An 18,165-nucleotide genomic window follows, 5' to 3' on the forward strand; every position below is an offset into this window, starting at 1 on the left:
TACACACACTCTGATAAATAAATGTAAAAAACAGTAGGGCAATGGATGGTGTCAGTAGGGCAATGGATGGTGTCAGTAGTATTTCATTTTTATTATTCTATTTTTGTATTTTTTTTTACTATTTTATTGCTATATTATTTTTTATTTTTTTTTATATCTTTTATATTTTTTGGAGCCCCATTGAGGAAATATCAGCAGGGGGAATCTCTGCCACGGTGTGATTAGGGTGTGCCCAGACACACCAAGAACAGCCCCTGCACACGCCTATGGTTGTATATCTGTTGCTTGGAAATGCCCCTGCAATGCTTCTACCATCTACATATGACTAATCAAACTAACTTGTTTGCCAGCACAGAATCCTGGGTCCAAAAGATAAGCTCCAGCTTGCACTGTTGATTGCAATTTGATTCAGTATGCAGCCAACAAACATAGGAGAAGCATCTGCACACCAGTATCATATCCCAGGAGAGAGAAAATTATTTCTAAAGCTTCAGGCATTTAGATAGCTAAACAACTTTTGGCTTACCACCAAGACCCCTTTCACACTGGGGCGGTTTTCAGGCGCTTTAGCACTGGAAATAGCCTCTGCTAAGCACCTGAAAACCGCATCCCATTCATTCAAGTGTGATTTTTCACACTGGGGCGGTTCACTTGCGGGACGTTCCAAGAAGTACTGCAAGCAGCATTTTTGGGGCGGTTTGGGAGCGCTGTATTTAGCGCTCCCAAAACGCCCTGCCCATTGGAATGAATGGGCAGCGCTTTCCGAAGCGGCTGAAAAGTGATTCGGAAGTGACGCAAAGTAACCTTAAACAGCACTAAAGTACTGCTAAAACGAGCATGAATAGGGGTCTGAAGCTGAACTCCAGACAAATAAGGTCAAACACATATTATATAAATGAAAAAAAAAAAAATATATATATATACAGGTCCTTCTCAAAAAATTAGCATATTGTGATAAAGTTCATTATTTTCTGTAATGTACTGATAAACATTAGACTTTCATATATTTTAGATTCATTACACACAACTGAAGTAGTTGTGGACAGCAGTCAGGTCGGCAGTCTTACCCATGATTGCGGTTTTGAGTAATGAACCAGGCTGGGAGTTTTTAAAAGCCTCAGGAATCTTTTGCAGGTGTTTAGAGTTAATTAGTTGATTCAGATGATTAGGTTAATAGCTTGTTTAGAGAACCTTTTCATGATATGCTAATTTTTTGAGATAGGAATTTTGGGTTTTCATGAGCTGTATGCCAAAATCATCAATATTAAAACAAGAAAAGGCTTGAACTACTTCAGTTGTGTGTAATGAATCTAAAATATATGAAAGTCTAATGTTTATCAGTACATTACAGAAAATAATGAACTTTATCACAATATGCTAATTTTTTGAGAAGGACCTGTATACTGTTTTTTCTGAAAAAATTTTTTATTTGTTTTCCCAGATAATAATGCTGTAGAATCCTATTTTAGAAGAGATTGTTTGAAGATTCAGGACTGCAATGTGAGCGAGAGCATTTCATCGCCTTGGGGGAAGAATACATACAGTACAAGCTGCTGCAATACGGACGGCTGCACACCTGTTCAGCCAGTGTGTAAGGGTTTAGTTTGAAACTTTAAACTTTTTTACGTATTATGCTATGCACCCAAACCTTTCAAGCGATGTAGATGACATCTGTGCATTAACTTGAGTTGTTGACACACTGAACAGCATTGATAATTGGATGAGATGAATAGAAGTGAAAGTTTTCTTTTTCCTAAGATTTCAGGGAAATTGGGAGAAGTTTGATAGATGCATTAGAGTCAACAGGGAAGACAAAGCGTAGGTATTTTTTTTCTGTGGTGCAACAGACTTTAAATGAGTGTTGAGTAAGGATGAGCTTAGGTTCGGTCCAAAACCCATGGTTGGCTAAACCCAGAAGGAAACTGTCAGTGCTTGTCCAATCAGGATCAGATGAGGCTTTGCCCACCCCACTGCTGTCAATGACCACATGGCCATATTAGGTCAATGACCTCATGAGCATCCCTGCTCCTTTGTGCATGTGCAGCTGCTGGGTGGCGAATGCTTTGGCTGCACTTGACTGGCCCAGCACTGACAGCTTTTTTTCCTTCCAAACCCAAGCTGAACCCAAGCTCAACCTTGCTCTTGAGGTTTCCATAAACGTCATCGTTTCAACTATGTTGGACCTTTTCTTGTGTCAAAAAAATAAATTCCTCATTAGCCTAATTTTTAAACTTCTTTTTCACAGAGTAAGAAAATGGACAGACATAAAGTAAAATATTGAAAAAATAGGGCAACAATATAAAAATAAACACACAAGAAGGAAAAAAAACAAAACAAAGAACAGTAAGGGGTCCACAGGTCTAAGTTTACTGAAAGGTCTGCTTTGAAATCCCACCAAAGTCCAGCATTGCAACAGTTGGCATTTTAGTGCTGGTGTTAAAGTTCCACAACCCTACTAATAGCAGCTTAGTGTACTTTTTATATGGAACAGTGATTAGTACCAAAACTTTGCTTCGGAAAGCAGTGGGTCTTTTTGAGCCTCTCTAAGGGGAGGCCTAAATGAAGACATAGGATAAGTAAAGGCGCAATTTAACAGGAACAATAACCAAGGTGGAAAAAACACACACTCCGTAATGCAAAGCATAAACGAATATTTCATCAATAGTCACAATATTGAGAGAAAGGAAGAGGGGGGGGGGGGGGGTGGAGAAAAGAGACCAGGGAGAAAAGGGCAAATGAGGAAAGGAAAGGATAAAAAAAGGGAGGGGGGTAGAACAAAAAAAGGAAAAAAACAATATACGGATTTAATTGCCCATTATGTTTTTTATAGTCCAATGTAAGAGTAGATTTTTTCAGGGGATTCCACAAACAGGGCTGCCACCAAAGAGGAACTGAAGCCAGGCTTCCAAGTTGCTACAATACAAAGAGAGGGGTGCCTCTGGGTGTAGACTTTAAAATGCAATTTTATTCATAAGCTTTTTAAGCCTTGATGAAGGAGCGCGGTCGCCTCTCCACCGCTACCCATACGCTCAGGAAACGCGTCGCTGATTAGTGACATCATCCCGCTCGCGGCAGCACTTCAAGCCTCTCTTTCGGATGTAAACATTGCATCCACCGCGGCCGGTGTCTTATCATATAAGGTCCCCCATCAGATAGCGTCCGCTGTGTACTGCGCATGCGCAGTACACAGCAACACAGATTCCGAAAATAGCCGATGATGAACGGCGCACTGAGGCCAGGTTCTAGCCCCACCATCCAAGTGGACATAGAGTAGGAATAAAAAAGAGCCGACCGCAGCGAGGCGGAGCCCGAAGCACGGCGAGCGAAGCTCGCCCGCGAGGGGCCTTCTAATTTTCACAACCCTATGTCCGCTTGGATGATGGGGCTACCACTTCCACTCACGGCGCAGGCGCCGTTCAGCTTCGGAAATTTTACGAAGCTTCTTCTGCCCCGTACTGCGCATACTTATGAATAAAATTGCATTTTAAAGTCTACACCCCTCTCTTTGTTCTGAATGAAGACATAGTTGACAATTCTAGTGAGACCTGGAAAAGAGCAAATGGATGGAGGGTCTGCATGACTAAGAGGAAGAACGGGTCAGAATAAATGTGAGGTCAATGTGGAAGGGGTGTAGGTTCTACTGAAGCTGCAGGTCAGTTGGGAAAGGTGGTGATGCAAGGGAGCTTCCTGTGAAGGCTTCTGGGTATGCAAAGTTCAGTCGAAGAGGAAGTGCTTCCACTTGTTTTTTTATTGGTGGTTCTCCCAGGAGCTAGGTCCCCTGGGGAAAATGTAAGAGCATGTGAGTTTCTAAGGTCTTCAAGCCCATTGAGGTGCAGCTAAGGACATGGGTGATTAGTTATAAATTGTGCCTTCGAGGACACCTAAAATCCCTTCCTGGTTGCATTGTCAAAATAATCTATTAATTGTTGTTTATGTTAATGTTATGATATTTTATTCTGTGAATAAAATGGCTGATGTGGGCATTTATACCCACGTCACACAGTCCCTGTTATTATTTTAATGGTTGACAAATCCTTTAGTCATGCCCACATTTGCTTAAATGATTGTTGATCACCTTGATTGTTAGAGCGATAATGCAGTAATGACGGTCTTGCCTACTTCATACATGATATATTTCTAATGCTTTCAAAAAACGTTCTGTTCTCTTCTGTAACTACTTCAAGTAAAAGCAGCTAACAAAACCAAGAATGGAGTCTCATGCCCAGCCTGCTACTCCGAGGATAAAGAGTGTAAAGCCCAGTATTCAATGCATTGTACTGGGGAAGAAAAATATTGCCTGGATTTTAAAAGAGTGACCACATTTCGTAAGTAAAGTCAAACCGGACATAATTTAACTGCATACTCTATCAAGTTAGGTGGAAGATGACTCGTAGATATCCAGTGTGTGGCATTGCCAAAAAATAAAAAAAAATTGAAAGTTGAAGGACTTTTCAGGTACTGAAGCAGAGACCTTCATATAATATTGGCATATTGTATAAGACAATATCATTTTATTGTTATTGCATTAAAACATTTTAAAGATACATCAATTTTTATCTCAGTTGTAAAGGTATCTCCCTCCAGTACTCATTAACTATTGATAGGTTCGTACATTGAATTCCTCAGTCAAACGATCATGCATACTATACATTTTTAACGTTTATCTTCCTAATGTGGGGAGCTTTCTCAATGCATTTTATGGATTCTTTAGAAACACAACTGAAGCTGTCTCTAACATGATTATAGAGTTATATCAATGACATATATACTGTGTAATTACAATATGCATAAAATCCTAATCACCTGGTTAAATGATGTAACACACACCCGGATGCCTAGGTCAAGAACTATAGCTGACTGTTATTTCTTCTACCTATAGAAGATCCTTTAAGGCAAGCAGGCTTACTTGTGACATAGAATATGATGCTATATTTTTTGTCCAGATGGCACTAGAACTGAGAGGCTAAGACAAGGAAGGGTATCTGTAGTCCCGAGACTAGTCAGACAGTAGACTGTGGTTGGTAGCATTGGTATCCTGGGAAGTCTAAGGTCAAGGCAAGAAGTAAGCAATCTTAATCCAAAAACAGTTCTGAAGTCACAGTTGATAATTAGCAAGAATAGTCCAGTTACCAATCTGAGATCAAGTTCTGGTGGAAATCCAAAGGTACAATACAAAGGTTGGCAACAACAGTATCCAATCTAACAGCAGTGGTTAGACAAGGAACCAAATATTGAGCCAGGAAGCAAAAGCTATCACAAGCACAGAGGCACAGGCTGATGCAGGGCCGGGCTGGGAATAAAAACCAGCTCTGGAAAAAATTTCATACCAGCCCCACAGCATTATTATACCAGCCCAACACCATAACGTCATTATTTTCTTGTTCATGAAAAGGAAAACCATACATTTTAAAGCACATTTGATGAAGAGTGTATTATATATAGATATGAAATCACATAGGGATATATCTATCTATCTATATCTATATCTATATCTATCTATCTATCTATCTATCTATCTATATATATATATATATATATATATATATATATATATATATATATATATGCAAATTCCAGTTAAAGGTGGTAAGTGGACAATCATCAAGGGGGACCCCAGGAACTCAGAACGTGGGGCGGTGGGACCACCTTCCACAGAAAGAATACACTAAGGTAAGGGGGGTGAGTGCCAACGAAATGCAGCTTTACTCTGCCCGTGAATGCAGTCTCACTGTGCCCACAAATGCGGCCTCACCGTGCCCACCATTGCAGCCTTACTGTGCCCATTATTGCAGCCTCACTGTGCCCATCAAATGCAGCTTTACTGTGCCATGAATGCAGGCTCACTGTGCCAATAAATGCAGCCTCACTGTGCCCATAAATGCAGCCCCTCCTGTGCCCCATGTCCCAGTCTGCAGTCCCTGTCTGTGGGAAGGTGTGTTGTTGATGCTCGGTACAGTACCTTGCATGCCAACAGGATATCCATGACGGCCAGCAAAAGGCAGGGTCTGTTCTCGTTTTGGATGGGGACGGTGCTCCTTCCAGAGGATCTGTTTGCTGTGAGATGAAGTGGTCCCTGGCCTCCTGCACCTTCAGCCGTCCTCATTTTCCGGCCCCAGTCAGCTTGTCCTCTGGTCCTGGGGAAGTGGAGAGCACTGGGTGGGAGCTGGAGAGAAGGGGGAGCAGATAGTACTGGTGGGGTTGGAGAACACATGGCTGGGGACATAGAGCAGGGGGTAGTGGAGATCACATGGGCGGGGAGCGGAGAGCTCTGGGGGGAACTTGAGAGTACTGGGGGGGGGCAAAAATAACAGGGGTGGAGAGCATGGTAGGCTGAGTGCACTGAGGGGCAGAAAAACAGGAGTGGAGAGCATGGGGGCCGGAGAGTACTGGGGGGTACAAAGAGTAGGGGAGAGTGGAGAGCAATGGGGGGAGCTTGAGAGCACCAGTGGGGGCCAGAAAAAACAGGGGGAAAAGCACGGGGGACTGGAGAGCATTATGGGAGGTGGAGAGCATTGGCAGGGTTGGAGAGCACATGGGTGGGGGCAAAATGCAGATGGGAGTGGAGAGTACAGGGGTGGGGAGTGGAGAGTGCTGGGGGAGCCAAAAAGAACAGGAGTGGAGAGCATGGGGGTAGAGAGCACTGGGGGGGGGGCTGGAGAGCAATGGGTGGAGCTTGAGAGCACCAGGGGGCCAGAAAGAACAGCGGTGGGGAGAATGGAGGGCTGGAGAGCACTGGGGTGGGGGGTGGGGACAGCTGGAGAGCACTGGGGGGGGGGGGGGGTGAGAAAGAACAGTGCATATAAATATGAAGCCATCTTCCCTCTACTCTCCTTGGGAGCACCACAGCGTATGATAAGGCTCTGGGGGTGGAGCAAAAAGAGTTGGGGAATGACCTGGTTGGAGTCCAGGCTGAGGTTGTCACACTCAACACCACCATACATAGAACTACATGTAGGTGCGGCATCGGGGATTACCTCTTTCTTCTCCCTTGAGCTACAGCTAAGAGCCAGGATGTACTCTGTCCCTTGCCAGCACTCCCAGCAGCAGATGCGGAGAAATCCACATGTACACCCCAGATTGGCTAGCCTGAGTGACACACAGAATAATACCAGGGGTCACAGTGCTGGGACTCATCGCCCTGTATACTAGAATCCACAGCATTTTGCTTCTCTCAAACCGTGACTAACAAGGTGCTTTTCTTTAGTATACCAGTCTGTTTTTCATTCCCATACTATAGCTCTGCCTAGCCAGTCCCGCTCCCCAGGTTGGTCGGTTGCCAGCCCTCCACTTACCCAATCTAGGTCAAGGCAGCACTTCCTTTTGGCGGCGGCTTCACTCTACATCTCCTCCTCCTGGGCGCTTCATGGCGGTTTCCCCTGAATCTCCTCCCTCCTCCAACTCGATAGGATAGGATTGCTTATCCTCTAGGCCAATCAGGTGACAGATCTCAGGACCCGCTTTCTGATTGGCCAGGAGGACAATCAGGAAGACAATAGTGAATATTAATTTGCTATTGTCACACAACTGGGTGGGCTCGGGTGCACCCTGAGCTCATTTTTTTTTTAAGCCTATTAGAGTCTCTGTCTTTAATCATGTGCTTCTAAAAAACAAAACAAAAATAAAAAAACATCGGAATCCATGCACTTGGTGCCTTGCATGTAGATTAGGGGCCTGGCTTCAGCCCTTTGAAAGGGCAGTAACTGACTACATCTGCATGGCTTTGGGGTGTTGGCTCCCATGCCCCAACTCTGTAATACTAAACATTCACATCAGTCCCCACCCCCAAGGAACTTCTAAAGCATGGTTTCTCTTTTTGAGACCAAAACCCTGTAAATTCTACCAAAATGATTAATGCCCCAACTGTAAAGTGTAAAGTTTATACTCCACACAGTAAAAATATGGACATGCAAAACATGTATTGAAATGCTGGAGGGCTCTGGATAGAGCAGGGTGTCACTGTTTTGGGGATGGGGGGGGGGGGTGAAGTGAGTTAGGGGACTCTGCAGCTGACTTGGTGACCCTGTAGAGCAGGTGTCCCCAAACTTTGTAAACAAAAGGCCAGTTTACTGTTCTTCAGACTTTGGGGGGGCCGGACTGAGGCCATTTGAGTAGAAAAGGTCCCAAAGTCAGTGGGAAAAAAATAATGCCCAATCGTTTGTTTTAGTAGGAGTAATTGTGCACCATCATTGGTGTCAGTGGGAGGAATTGTGCCCTATCATTTGGATTATTGGGCCCCATTGTTGGTGTCATTGGGAGGACTTGTGCCCCATCATTGGTGTCACTGGGGAGGAATATTGCCCAATTCTTTGTGTCATTGGGAGGAATTATGTCCCTTCTCTGGTGTCAGTGAGGGGAATTGTGCCCTATCATTGGGGTCATTGTGCCCCGTTGCTGCTGTCATTGGGAGGAATTGTTTCCCTTCATTGCTGTCAGTTGGGGGAATTATGCCCCATTATTGGTATCAGTGGATAAAACAGTGCTCCAAGAGCCAGATAAATGTAAGGCTGCATCTGGCCCACCCAGTTTGGATACCACTTCTATAGAGGATGAGAAAATCTCGAAAGGGCTGGGGAGCACTGTGGGAGGTTGGGGGGGGGCACTGTAGGAGGTTGGGGGTTCTATGGGGTGCTAAAGGCTCTGCAGCAGGCTATGAGGCCCTGTGAGATACTGGGCAGCACTGTAGGAGGTTGGGGGGGGGGGGGGGGGCACTGAGGCTGCAGGATATCAGATGTCCTGGTTGGCACTATGTTTCACTCTATGATGTTGGGGTCCACTATGAGAGCTGGAAGGCACTGTGGGAGGTTATGGGCAACTGGATGGAGCACTGTAGGAGGTAAGGGGGGGGGGGGGGGCACTGAGGCTGCAGGATGTCAGGTGTCCTGGTTGGCACTATGGTTCACTCTATGATGTTGGGGTCCACTATGAGAGCTGGAAGGCACTGTGGGAGGTTATGGGCAACTGGATGGAGCACTGTAGGAGGTGGGGGGGGGGGGCACTGAGGCTGCAGGATGTCAGGTGTCCTGGTTGGCACTATGGTTCACTCTATGATGTTGGGGTCCACTATGAGAGCTGGAAGGCACTGTGGGAGGTTATGGGCAACTGGATGGAGCACTGTAGGAGGTGGGGGGGGGGGGGGGCACTGAGGCTGCAGGATGTCAGGTGTCCTGGTTGGCACTATGGTTCACTCTATGATGTTGGGGGTGCACTATGAGTGTTGGAAGGCACTGTGGGAGGTTATGAGCAACTGGATGGAGCCCTGGAAAAGGGGAGGCTGCATCTCGGCAATTGAGAACCAATTATCTATGCTCCCTTCCTCGCATGCATATGTACAGTATTCATGACAGTGTCAATTTAGATAGGGGCCAATGTTCTGCAAAAATCAGTAGACTGACTATTTGTCTATTTCAATTTCTTATCACAGAAACAAATCAAATTTTTGTCAGCGGTTGCTCCACAAAGAATTTCTGCAAAAACGATAGCGATATGATATTTTTAAACAGACCAATGAATTTAGAAAACCATTACTGTAGAAAAACGGACAGCAACCCCGATCAAGGAATAGGTGAGTAAAGTCCACAATTTACTTTTAGAAAGGAAGTGGAATTTGCATTAAGGGAGAACCTATTGACATTTAGTTAGTTTTAACGTAATCACTTTGAGTACCAGCCTGTGAAATCCCTTCATTACCGAGCCATTTTTTCAGTTTTCAGTGCTGTAATAATTGGACCAACAATTACTCCATCACGCCACTCTGTACCCAAATACATTTTGGTGGTATTAACCACTATTTTTATATATACAATATATATATATATATATATATATATATATATATATATATATATATATACAATGTCCGCCGGCCACCTGTGATCATTCCCCATAGAGGCAGAACGGCGATTTGCCAACAAGGCAGATCGCCGTTCTCACAGGGGTGAAGATAGAGATCGGTGTTCCTGCTAAGCAGGAACACCGATCTCTGTCTTCACCCAGTCGGAGCACCCCCCACACAGTTAGCAAGTACTCCCTATGAACACATTTAACCCTTTGATCGTTCCTGATGTTAAGTGTCACTGGTTCCCAAAAAAGTGTTAAAAGTGTCAGTTAGGTGTCCGATTTGTCTGCTGCAATGTCTCAGTCGTACTAAAAATCACTCATCGCCGACATTACTAGTAAAATAAATAAATAAAAATGCCATAATTTATAGACGCGATAACTTTTGCACAAACCAATCAATTTACGTGTACTGGGATTTTTTTCTTGAAAAAATATTGTTTTTTTTTTTTCAAAACTATCGGTCTTTATTTGCTTATAGCGCAAAAAATAAAAACCACAGGGGTGATCAAATACCACCAAAAGAAAGCTCTATTTGTAGGGGAAAGGGAAATTTTATTTGGGTACAGCGCCATACGACTGCACAATTGTCAGATAAAGTAACGCCGTGCCGTATCGCAAAAAAATGGTCTGGCCATGAAGGGGGTAAAACCATCCGGAGCTGAAGTGGTTAAACAAAACCTAGGCTTCTTTGTACCTATGAAATTTGCTTTGGTTGCTGGGCCACAAACAAGAGTCTTACAGACACATATAAACCTCAGCACAATCAGTAAAAAAAATGGGACTCTTCTATTACATATGGCTTTTTGCACACTGACAATACTGTAGATAGTGTTAACACTTTGTCTGAACCTTCCTTAATGAAGAACTTCATTAAAATATTCAGGGATTGCTTAGCAACTGGCAACTGTTGAGACAATAAACGCTTTGGGGAGAAGTATGGACTGCACAATATAGTGTATATAGTGCTGGAGGGCACAGGTCAAGGAGGGGGAGCCAGGAGCGCCGACGGGGGACCAGAGAAAAGGAGCATCAGGGCTGCTCTGTGCAAAACCATTACACAGAGCAGGTAAGTCTAACATGTTTTTTACTTTCTTAACCACTTAAGACCCGGACCATTTGGCTGGCCAAAGACCAGACCACGTTTTGCGAATTGGCACTGCGTCGCTTTAACTGGCAATTACGCGGTCATGCGAAGTGGCTCCCAAACAAAATTGACGTCCTTTTTTTCCCCAAAAAAGAGTTTTCTTTTGGTGGTATTTGATCACCTCTGCGTTTTTATTTTTTGCGCTATAAACAGAGCGACAATTTTGAAAAAAACACATTATTTTTAACTTTTTGCTATAATAAATATCCCCAAAAAATGTATAAAAATTATTTTTTTCCATTAGTTTAGGCCGATATGTATTCTTCTACATATTTTTGGCAATAGGCGCATATTGATTGATTTGCGCAAAAGGTATAGCGTCTACAAAATAGGAGATAGTTTTATGGCATTTTTATTAATAATTTTTTTTTTTACTAGTAATGGCAGCTATCTGCAATTTTTATCATGACTGCAACAACATGGTCAGACAATTTTAACACCTTTTTGGGACCATTGGCATTAATACAGCGATCAGTGTGATTAAAATTTCATTGATTACTGTAAAAATGTCACTGGCAGTGAAGGAGTTAACACCAGGGGGCAGTGAAGGGGTTAATATGTATCCTAGTATGTATTCTAACTGAAGGGGGGATGGGTGAGACTGTGCAGGGAAACTAACAGATTGCTGCCCTTACTCTGTATGAACAGACGATCTGTCAGTTCACTGCTCAGAGAACCGGAAACTGTGTGTTTACACACACAGCTCCCAGTTCCCCATGTGCCCCGAGCGATCGCGGCAGCCCGGCGGCGATCGAGACCGGCGGGCACTCTCATCGGCTTAGGGAGCTAGCGGGGGGGCGCACGCGCCTTTGGCTGCGTGCAAGCGCCCCCTAGTGGACATTTCTGCTACCGATGTAGCATAATGGCGATTTGCGCAGCCGAGCCATGCTGTCGCAGTTCAACTGCGGCGGCTGGTTGGCGAGCAGTTAAAAAGTCGAAGAGTTAATACCACTTTAAATATATCCCAAATATAACAAACTTTAATACTGCATGTGTCTCTTTACCTATCCAATGGACTCAAAAGTACTCATAAAGTGTTACTAAACCTACACCAGTAAAATCAGTCTGTATATGCAGTAAAGCATGCTTGTTATACTCACTGTGGAATCCAAGGGGTTAATCCTCTGCATTGTGTAAAAAGGCTGTTTGATCCTGTCTTCTCTGATCCTTCCCCTTCCCCAATCTATCTTCTGATAGAACAGAGCCTTGGGGGCAAGCTGCACATGCTCAGTTTGGTGTGTATTGCTAGAGAGTATTTTTTTCTTCAAAGTGCAAGTGATCAGCACAGGACCAGACAAGAGGGTCAGGGGTCCTGAAGCCTCACAGGACAGTCAGAGGAGAATGAAAACTCCTCCTACAAGCTTTAACCAGACACTGATAGAAGTCACAAGACTGCTATATACTGCTGATGAGAAACGGTATTTAGCAGTTTATATTTACTAAAATGATTGCATTTCCATGTTCTGTGTACTGTGGGAGACCAGATATAATGCATGCGGGGGTCCTGGGTTTAGTAACACTTTAAGCAAATCTGATCTGCAGGCAAGTGCCTTTGACACGTCTACTATGAGCACCGGCACTGACTATTATTTATAACATCCTCCACCAGCAGATCAGTCTGCTTAGGAGTAAGTCCCTTTAACATTCTGCCATTTCACCCAGCCCTGAAGAAGGGGGACTATGTGGCCCCCGAAACATGTTGCATGTCTTTTGCCCTACTTGTTGTAACCAGTTGAACGATAAAGACTTTGGACACCTAAGGATTTTTAATTTGGAACTTCCTTTTACCTAAAATTTGTAGAAATTGACTTGTAACTGTTTCTCTTCCAGGTTATTTCATCTGGTGTGACGTATGTCATGATTACAATGTCAATAACTGCAGGGACTCTCAAAACTTATGCTCCCCCCATGAGGATGTCTGTGTGTTCGAAAGAAGAAGGAGTATATATGGTAAGTTTGTATTATGTATGCACATAATATGATGAATGAGGTCAGGAACAAGAGCTTGTAATTAATAATTAAATACAGAAAGATGACCATTGATCCACCAGAAATACAGTGAGCTTGTAACTTTGTGTTTTGGTTGACAACATAGTAGACATGTGCACTGACAAAAAATTAATTCATTTTCGTTTTCGCTTCATTCTTTTTTTGCTTTTTTTCGGAAATTCAAAAATTCGGAATTCAGAAACTTTGGGAATTTTCACATTTCAATTTTTCGGATTTTCGGATTTCCGAATTTCGAATTTTAGAATTTCCGAATTTCGAATTTTCTGATTTTCGAATTCTGAAATTCCGAATTTTCAAATTTTCAAATTTTGGATTTTCGGAATTCCGAATGTTCGGATTTTAGGAACTCTGAATTTTCAAATTTTCGGAATTTGGGAATTCAAAGATTTGAAAGTCCAAAAATTAGAAAATCTGAAAAAAGAAAGAAAATCAGTTTAATTAATAACTAACACGAGGTGTTCAAGCAATATTACGAAGCCCTGTATGACGTAGGTCAGAAAGGGGTACAAGGTAAAGGGAAAAAGGAAAAAAATGAAAGAATTTTTGAATAAAGCGAAACTGCCGCACTTACAAGAAAGTGATAGATTTAACATAGATAGACCTATAACAGAAGAGGAAATATACAACGCATTGAAAGATTCGGCACCCGGTAAAAGCCCGGGACCAGACGGGTATATGACTTTCTACCTGAAAAAATATAAGGAGATCTTAGTCCCTAAGCTCTGTCAATACATGAATGGTCTAGGCACAAAATATGAAATGGGGGGAGAGGCTTTGCGGGCCTCAATCACGGTGTTACTGAAGGAGGGTAAGGACAGCTCGCTCTGCTCCAGTTATAGGCCGATAGCCCTACTGAATGCCGACACAAAACTGTTTGCCAAGGTTCTGGCATCTAGACTGAAGGAAAAGATGACCGAGCTGGTGCATCTAGACCAGGTCGGATTCATACCCGAGAGAGAAGGCAGGGATAATGGCGTGAGGTTGTTACTCCTACTCCAGGCCTTAAAAAAGAAAGGGTTCCCAGGTCTATTCCTGTCGATGGATGCGGAGAAAGCATTCGACAGGGTAGACTGGGGACTCATGTTAGAAACACCGGAAGTAATGGGCATTGGGCCGAGAATGATCCGATGGATCAAAGTACTTTACAATCACCCGCAGGCCTCGGTAAAGGTGAATGGAGAATCATCCTCCCAGTTTCAAGAAAAATTCTCCCTTGATTTTTCTTAAGGAAAATGATTATTTAACACAGGGGAAACAGGAAGTGAGGGGTAATTGGATAACAAAAGGCAATGCACTGCGCTGCTAACAGGGTGCTTTTTTTTTTTTTTTCTTTGCCTGCCTTTACTTCCTCTTTAAAGCAGAGACCCTGGAGAGTAAAATAGTGGCTGTTACAATTTTTTGTAAGTCACACAATATTTGTGCAGCCGTTTATCAAATGCAAAAAATACATTTTACTGCACAAAGACACAATATAACACCCAGTATTTTGGTAACATATAAATGATAAAGCTTTGCTAAGTACATAGACATCAAGTATGTAAAGATTTTAAATTTGACACACCCATGAAATGGCAAAAAAACAAAAAATAGGCGACCCTTTAAAAACCTTTACAGGTTACCAGTTAAGCGTGGCATTCGAGGTAATACCTCACATGCGTGGTACAATAATTGTTTACATATGTGTGTGGGACTTACGTGCACGTTCGCATTTGCATTTAAGCATGGAGGGACAGGGCCGCTTTATTTATTTTTTAAATTCTAGTATTTATTTTATTTAATTTTTTTTTTCACTGTTTCTTTTTTTTAATTCAACTTTATTGCTATCACAAGGGATGAACAACATTCTTTGTGATAGCTGGGGCAGTGACAAGTACATTTTATTGAGAGATAAGGAGTCTTAAAGACCTCTGATTCCTCCTCTGCCCTCCTAAGCGTCTGATCAAACTGATGCTTGCTTGGCTGGTATGACCAGTAAACAAACAACTATAACGGTAAAGGACAAAATGATTGTTGCTTCTGACTTTATTAGAGGAAGGCGAGGAATTAATGTTGTGCTCCTTCTTCTCTAGTGGAATCCTACCTGTCATCAATCTGTCCCTACACATTTCACACAAAAAGCTCTCCATGAATAAGTCTATTTGTGCGAAACACGTTGGGTCAGGTAAATGAGAGGCAGAATATCCTGAAGTGGATCTGCGTTACCTGAATAACATTTGTAAGTACTATAATGGTATCAATGTGCACCCCTTTCCTTCCATTTGGATGCATTGTTGTTGAGCAAGGACACACTCCAGGGCAAGCACCTGATACAGACTGGGGGGTTAAAGCGGAGTGGAAATTTTGGAGCAAAATGATTTGCTGCTGATAATGCAGTTTTTCTGCTGCACTGAAGCCCCAAGCAGTGTAGTCAACTCTGTCCAGTCCCTCCACCCATTTAATAGACTGCAGAACACTTCCCCCTCTATAAAAACAGATACACAGTATCTCACAAAAGTGAGTACACCCCTCACATTTTTGTAAATATTTTATTCTATCTTTTCATGTGACAACACTGAAGAAATGACACTTTGCTACAATGTAAAGTAGTGATTGTACAGCTTGAATAACAGTGTAAATTTGCTGTCCCCTGAAAATAACTCAACACACAGCCATTAATGTCTAAACCGCTGGAAAAAAAAGTGAGTACACTCCTAAGTGAAAATGTCCAAATTGGGCCCAGAGTGTCAATATTTTTTGTGGCCACCATTATTTTCCAGCACTGCCTTAACCCTCTTGGGCATGGAGTTCAGCAGAGCTTCACAGGTTGCCCCTGTAGTCCTCTTCCACTCCTCCATTATGACATCACAGAGCTGGTGGATGTAAGAGACCTTGCACTCCTCCACCTGCCGTTTGAGGATGCCTCACAGATGCTCAATAGGGTTTAGGTCTGGAGACATGCTTGGCCAGTCCATCACCTTTACCCTCAGCTTCTTTAACAAGGCAGTGGTCATCTTGGAGGTGTGTTTGAGGTTGTTATGTTGGAATACTGCCCTGCGGCCCAGTCTCTGAAGGGAGGGGATCATGCTCTGCTTCAGTATGTCACAGTACATGTTGGCATTCATAGTTTCCTCAATGAACTGTAGCTCCCCCAGTGCCGGAAGTACTCATGCAGCCCCGGACCATGACACCCCTACCGCCATGCTTTACTGTAGGCAAGACACACTTGTCTTTGTACTCTTCCTCTGGTTGCCGCCACATACATTTGACACCATCTGAACCAAATAAGTTTATCTTGGTCTCATCAGACCACAGGACATGGTTCCAATAATCCATGTCCTTAGTCTGCTTGTCTTCACCACACTGTTTGCAGGCTTTCTTGTGCATCATCTTTAGAAGAGGCTTCCTTCTGGGACGACAGCCATGTAGACAAATTTGATGCAGTGTGTGGCGTATGGTCTGAGCACAGACAGGCTGACCTCCCCACCCCTTCAATCTCTGCAGCAATGCTGGCAGCACTCATACGTCTATTTCCCAAAGCCAACCTCTGGATATGACGCTGAGCATGTGCACTCAACCTCTTTGGTCCACAATGGCGAGGACTGTTCTGAATGGAACCTGTCCTGTTAAACCACTGTATGGTCCTGCCACTGTGCTACAGCTCAGTTTCAGGGTCTTGGCAATCTACTTATTGCCTAGGCCATCTTTATGTAGAGCAACAATTCTTTTATTCAGATCCTCAGAGAGTTATTTGCCATGAGGTGCCATGTTGAACTTCCAGTGACCAGTATGAGAGAGTGAGAGTGATAACACCAAATTTAACACACCCGCTCCCTAGTCACACCTGAGGCCATTTAACACTAACGAGTCACATGGTACCTGGGAGGAAAAATGGGTAATTGGGCCCAATTTGGACATTTTCACTTAGGGGTGTACTCACTTTTTTTTACAGCAGTTTAGACATTAATGGCTGTGTGTTGAGTTATTTTGAGGGGACAGCAAATTTACACTGTTTATACAAGCTGTACACTCACTACTTTACATTGTAGCAAAGTGTTATTTCTTCAGTGTTGTCACATGAAAAGATATAATAAAATATTTACAAAAATGTGAGGGGTGTACTCACTTTTGTGAGATACTGTAAATTGGTAATTGCTAAATATCAATAAAAAAAATGTATAAGTAATTAAGTTGAGTTTAGCTCTAAACCTTTCATTTCCCTTGAAGTATGATTGAGGGGTGTATTTATAAAAAAAAAAAAAAAAAAAAATCACATACTATCTTAGTAATTCTCTAAAATTGCATGTACATTTGTTCGGTGTAAATGAGGGCAATAACAAATTTTCTTTGACTATATTCTCTCCAGGTTGAATGTTTTTCATTCATAGAGTTCAATAAATTAGGAAAACATGCTTTGTGACCACTAAATGGAGTATTTGTTTTATAGTATCATCAGCTCCATCTAGTGGTCGTAATGCAGCATTTTCCTGATTCACTCTATTCTGTATAAATAAAAACAAAAAAACAAAAAACAAAACATGAACTGGATAGAAAATAACTTTATAACATTAATTTTGCCTCCAGTCACATAAAACAAATGTACATGCCGTTTGACAGGACCAATAGCTCTGTGAATATTTTTTAAATTTACCCCATAGTGTCTAAGGTGCCATAGCCCATAACAAATTGAATGCTTACAATTCACTGGCTTTTCTTTGGACAAATAAACAGTAAACAGCTATGAAGGCTATCCAGGAAGGAAGCACAGATATTATTCTAGAGAGGTCTTCTGTTTCAGATGGGAGCGATGAAGTTGAGATAACCAAGAGATGTGGCAAATCCCATGAATGCAACCGTGCCGGAAGCATCCGCAGTTCAACCAAGATCATCCTGATAAACACCACCTGCTGTGACGAGAGTATGTGCATGACACCTGAACCAATCTGTACGTATCCATTATACATCCTGACCTACCTCTGTTTAGTTTATGACACATAAACACAATAGACTTTATATTTGTAGGCTTTGGTTTGCTCTGTAATTCATAAAATTAATGGTGGATCATAAAGATCCACCAAAAAGAGGTTCCAAGGTTCATTTGGCCTGCAGCCACCTCAGCAGCTGATCTTTTGACATTATTGACTTTCCATGACTTGTTCTGCACTGTGTCTCTGTGTGGAGGCCACCATATTGGTAGA

General features: G+C 42.7%; 1 protein-coding gene across 1 annotated transcript in view; it reads left to right on the forward strand.

The window, feature by feature from the left end:
• LOC143933720 (uncharacterized) overlaps positions 1-18,165 on the forward strand; it is a 46,219-nt gene that overhangs the window by 15,304 nt on the left and 12,750 nt on the right. The window contains exons 3-7 of the mRNA XM_077456715.1: positions 1,442-1,591; positions 4,185-4,325; positions 9,422-9,562; positions 12,812-12,931; positions 17,766-17,912. Coding sequence (XP_077312841.1) covers positions 1,442-1,591; positions 4,185-4,325; positions 9,422-9,562; positions 12,812-12,931; positions 17,766-17,912 — 699 coding nt within the window. The remainder of the gene's footprint in view (positions 1-1,441; positions 1,592-4,184; positions 4,326-9,421; positions 9,563-12,811; positions 12,932-17,765; positions 17,913-18,165) is intronic.

Source organism: Lithobates pipiens, unplaced genomic scaffold, assembly GCF_037356315.1.
Source record: "Lithobates pipiens isolate NorthernLeopardFrog02 unplaced genomic scaffold, aLitPip1_a1.2 Scaffold_27, whole genome shotgun sequence".
NCBI lineage: Eukaryota > Metazoa > Chordata > Amphibia > Anura > Ranidae > Lithobates > Lithobates pipiens.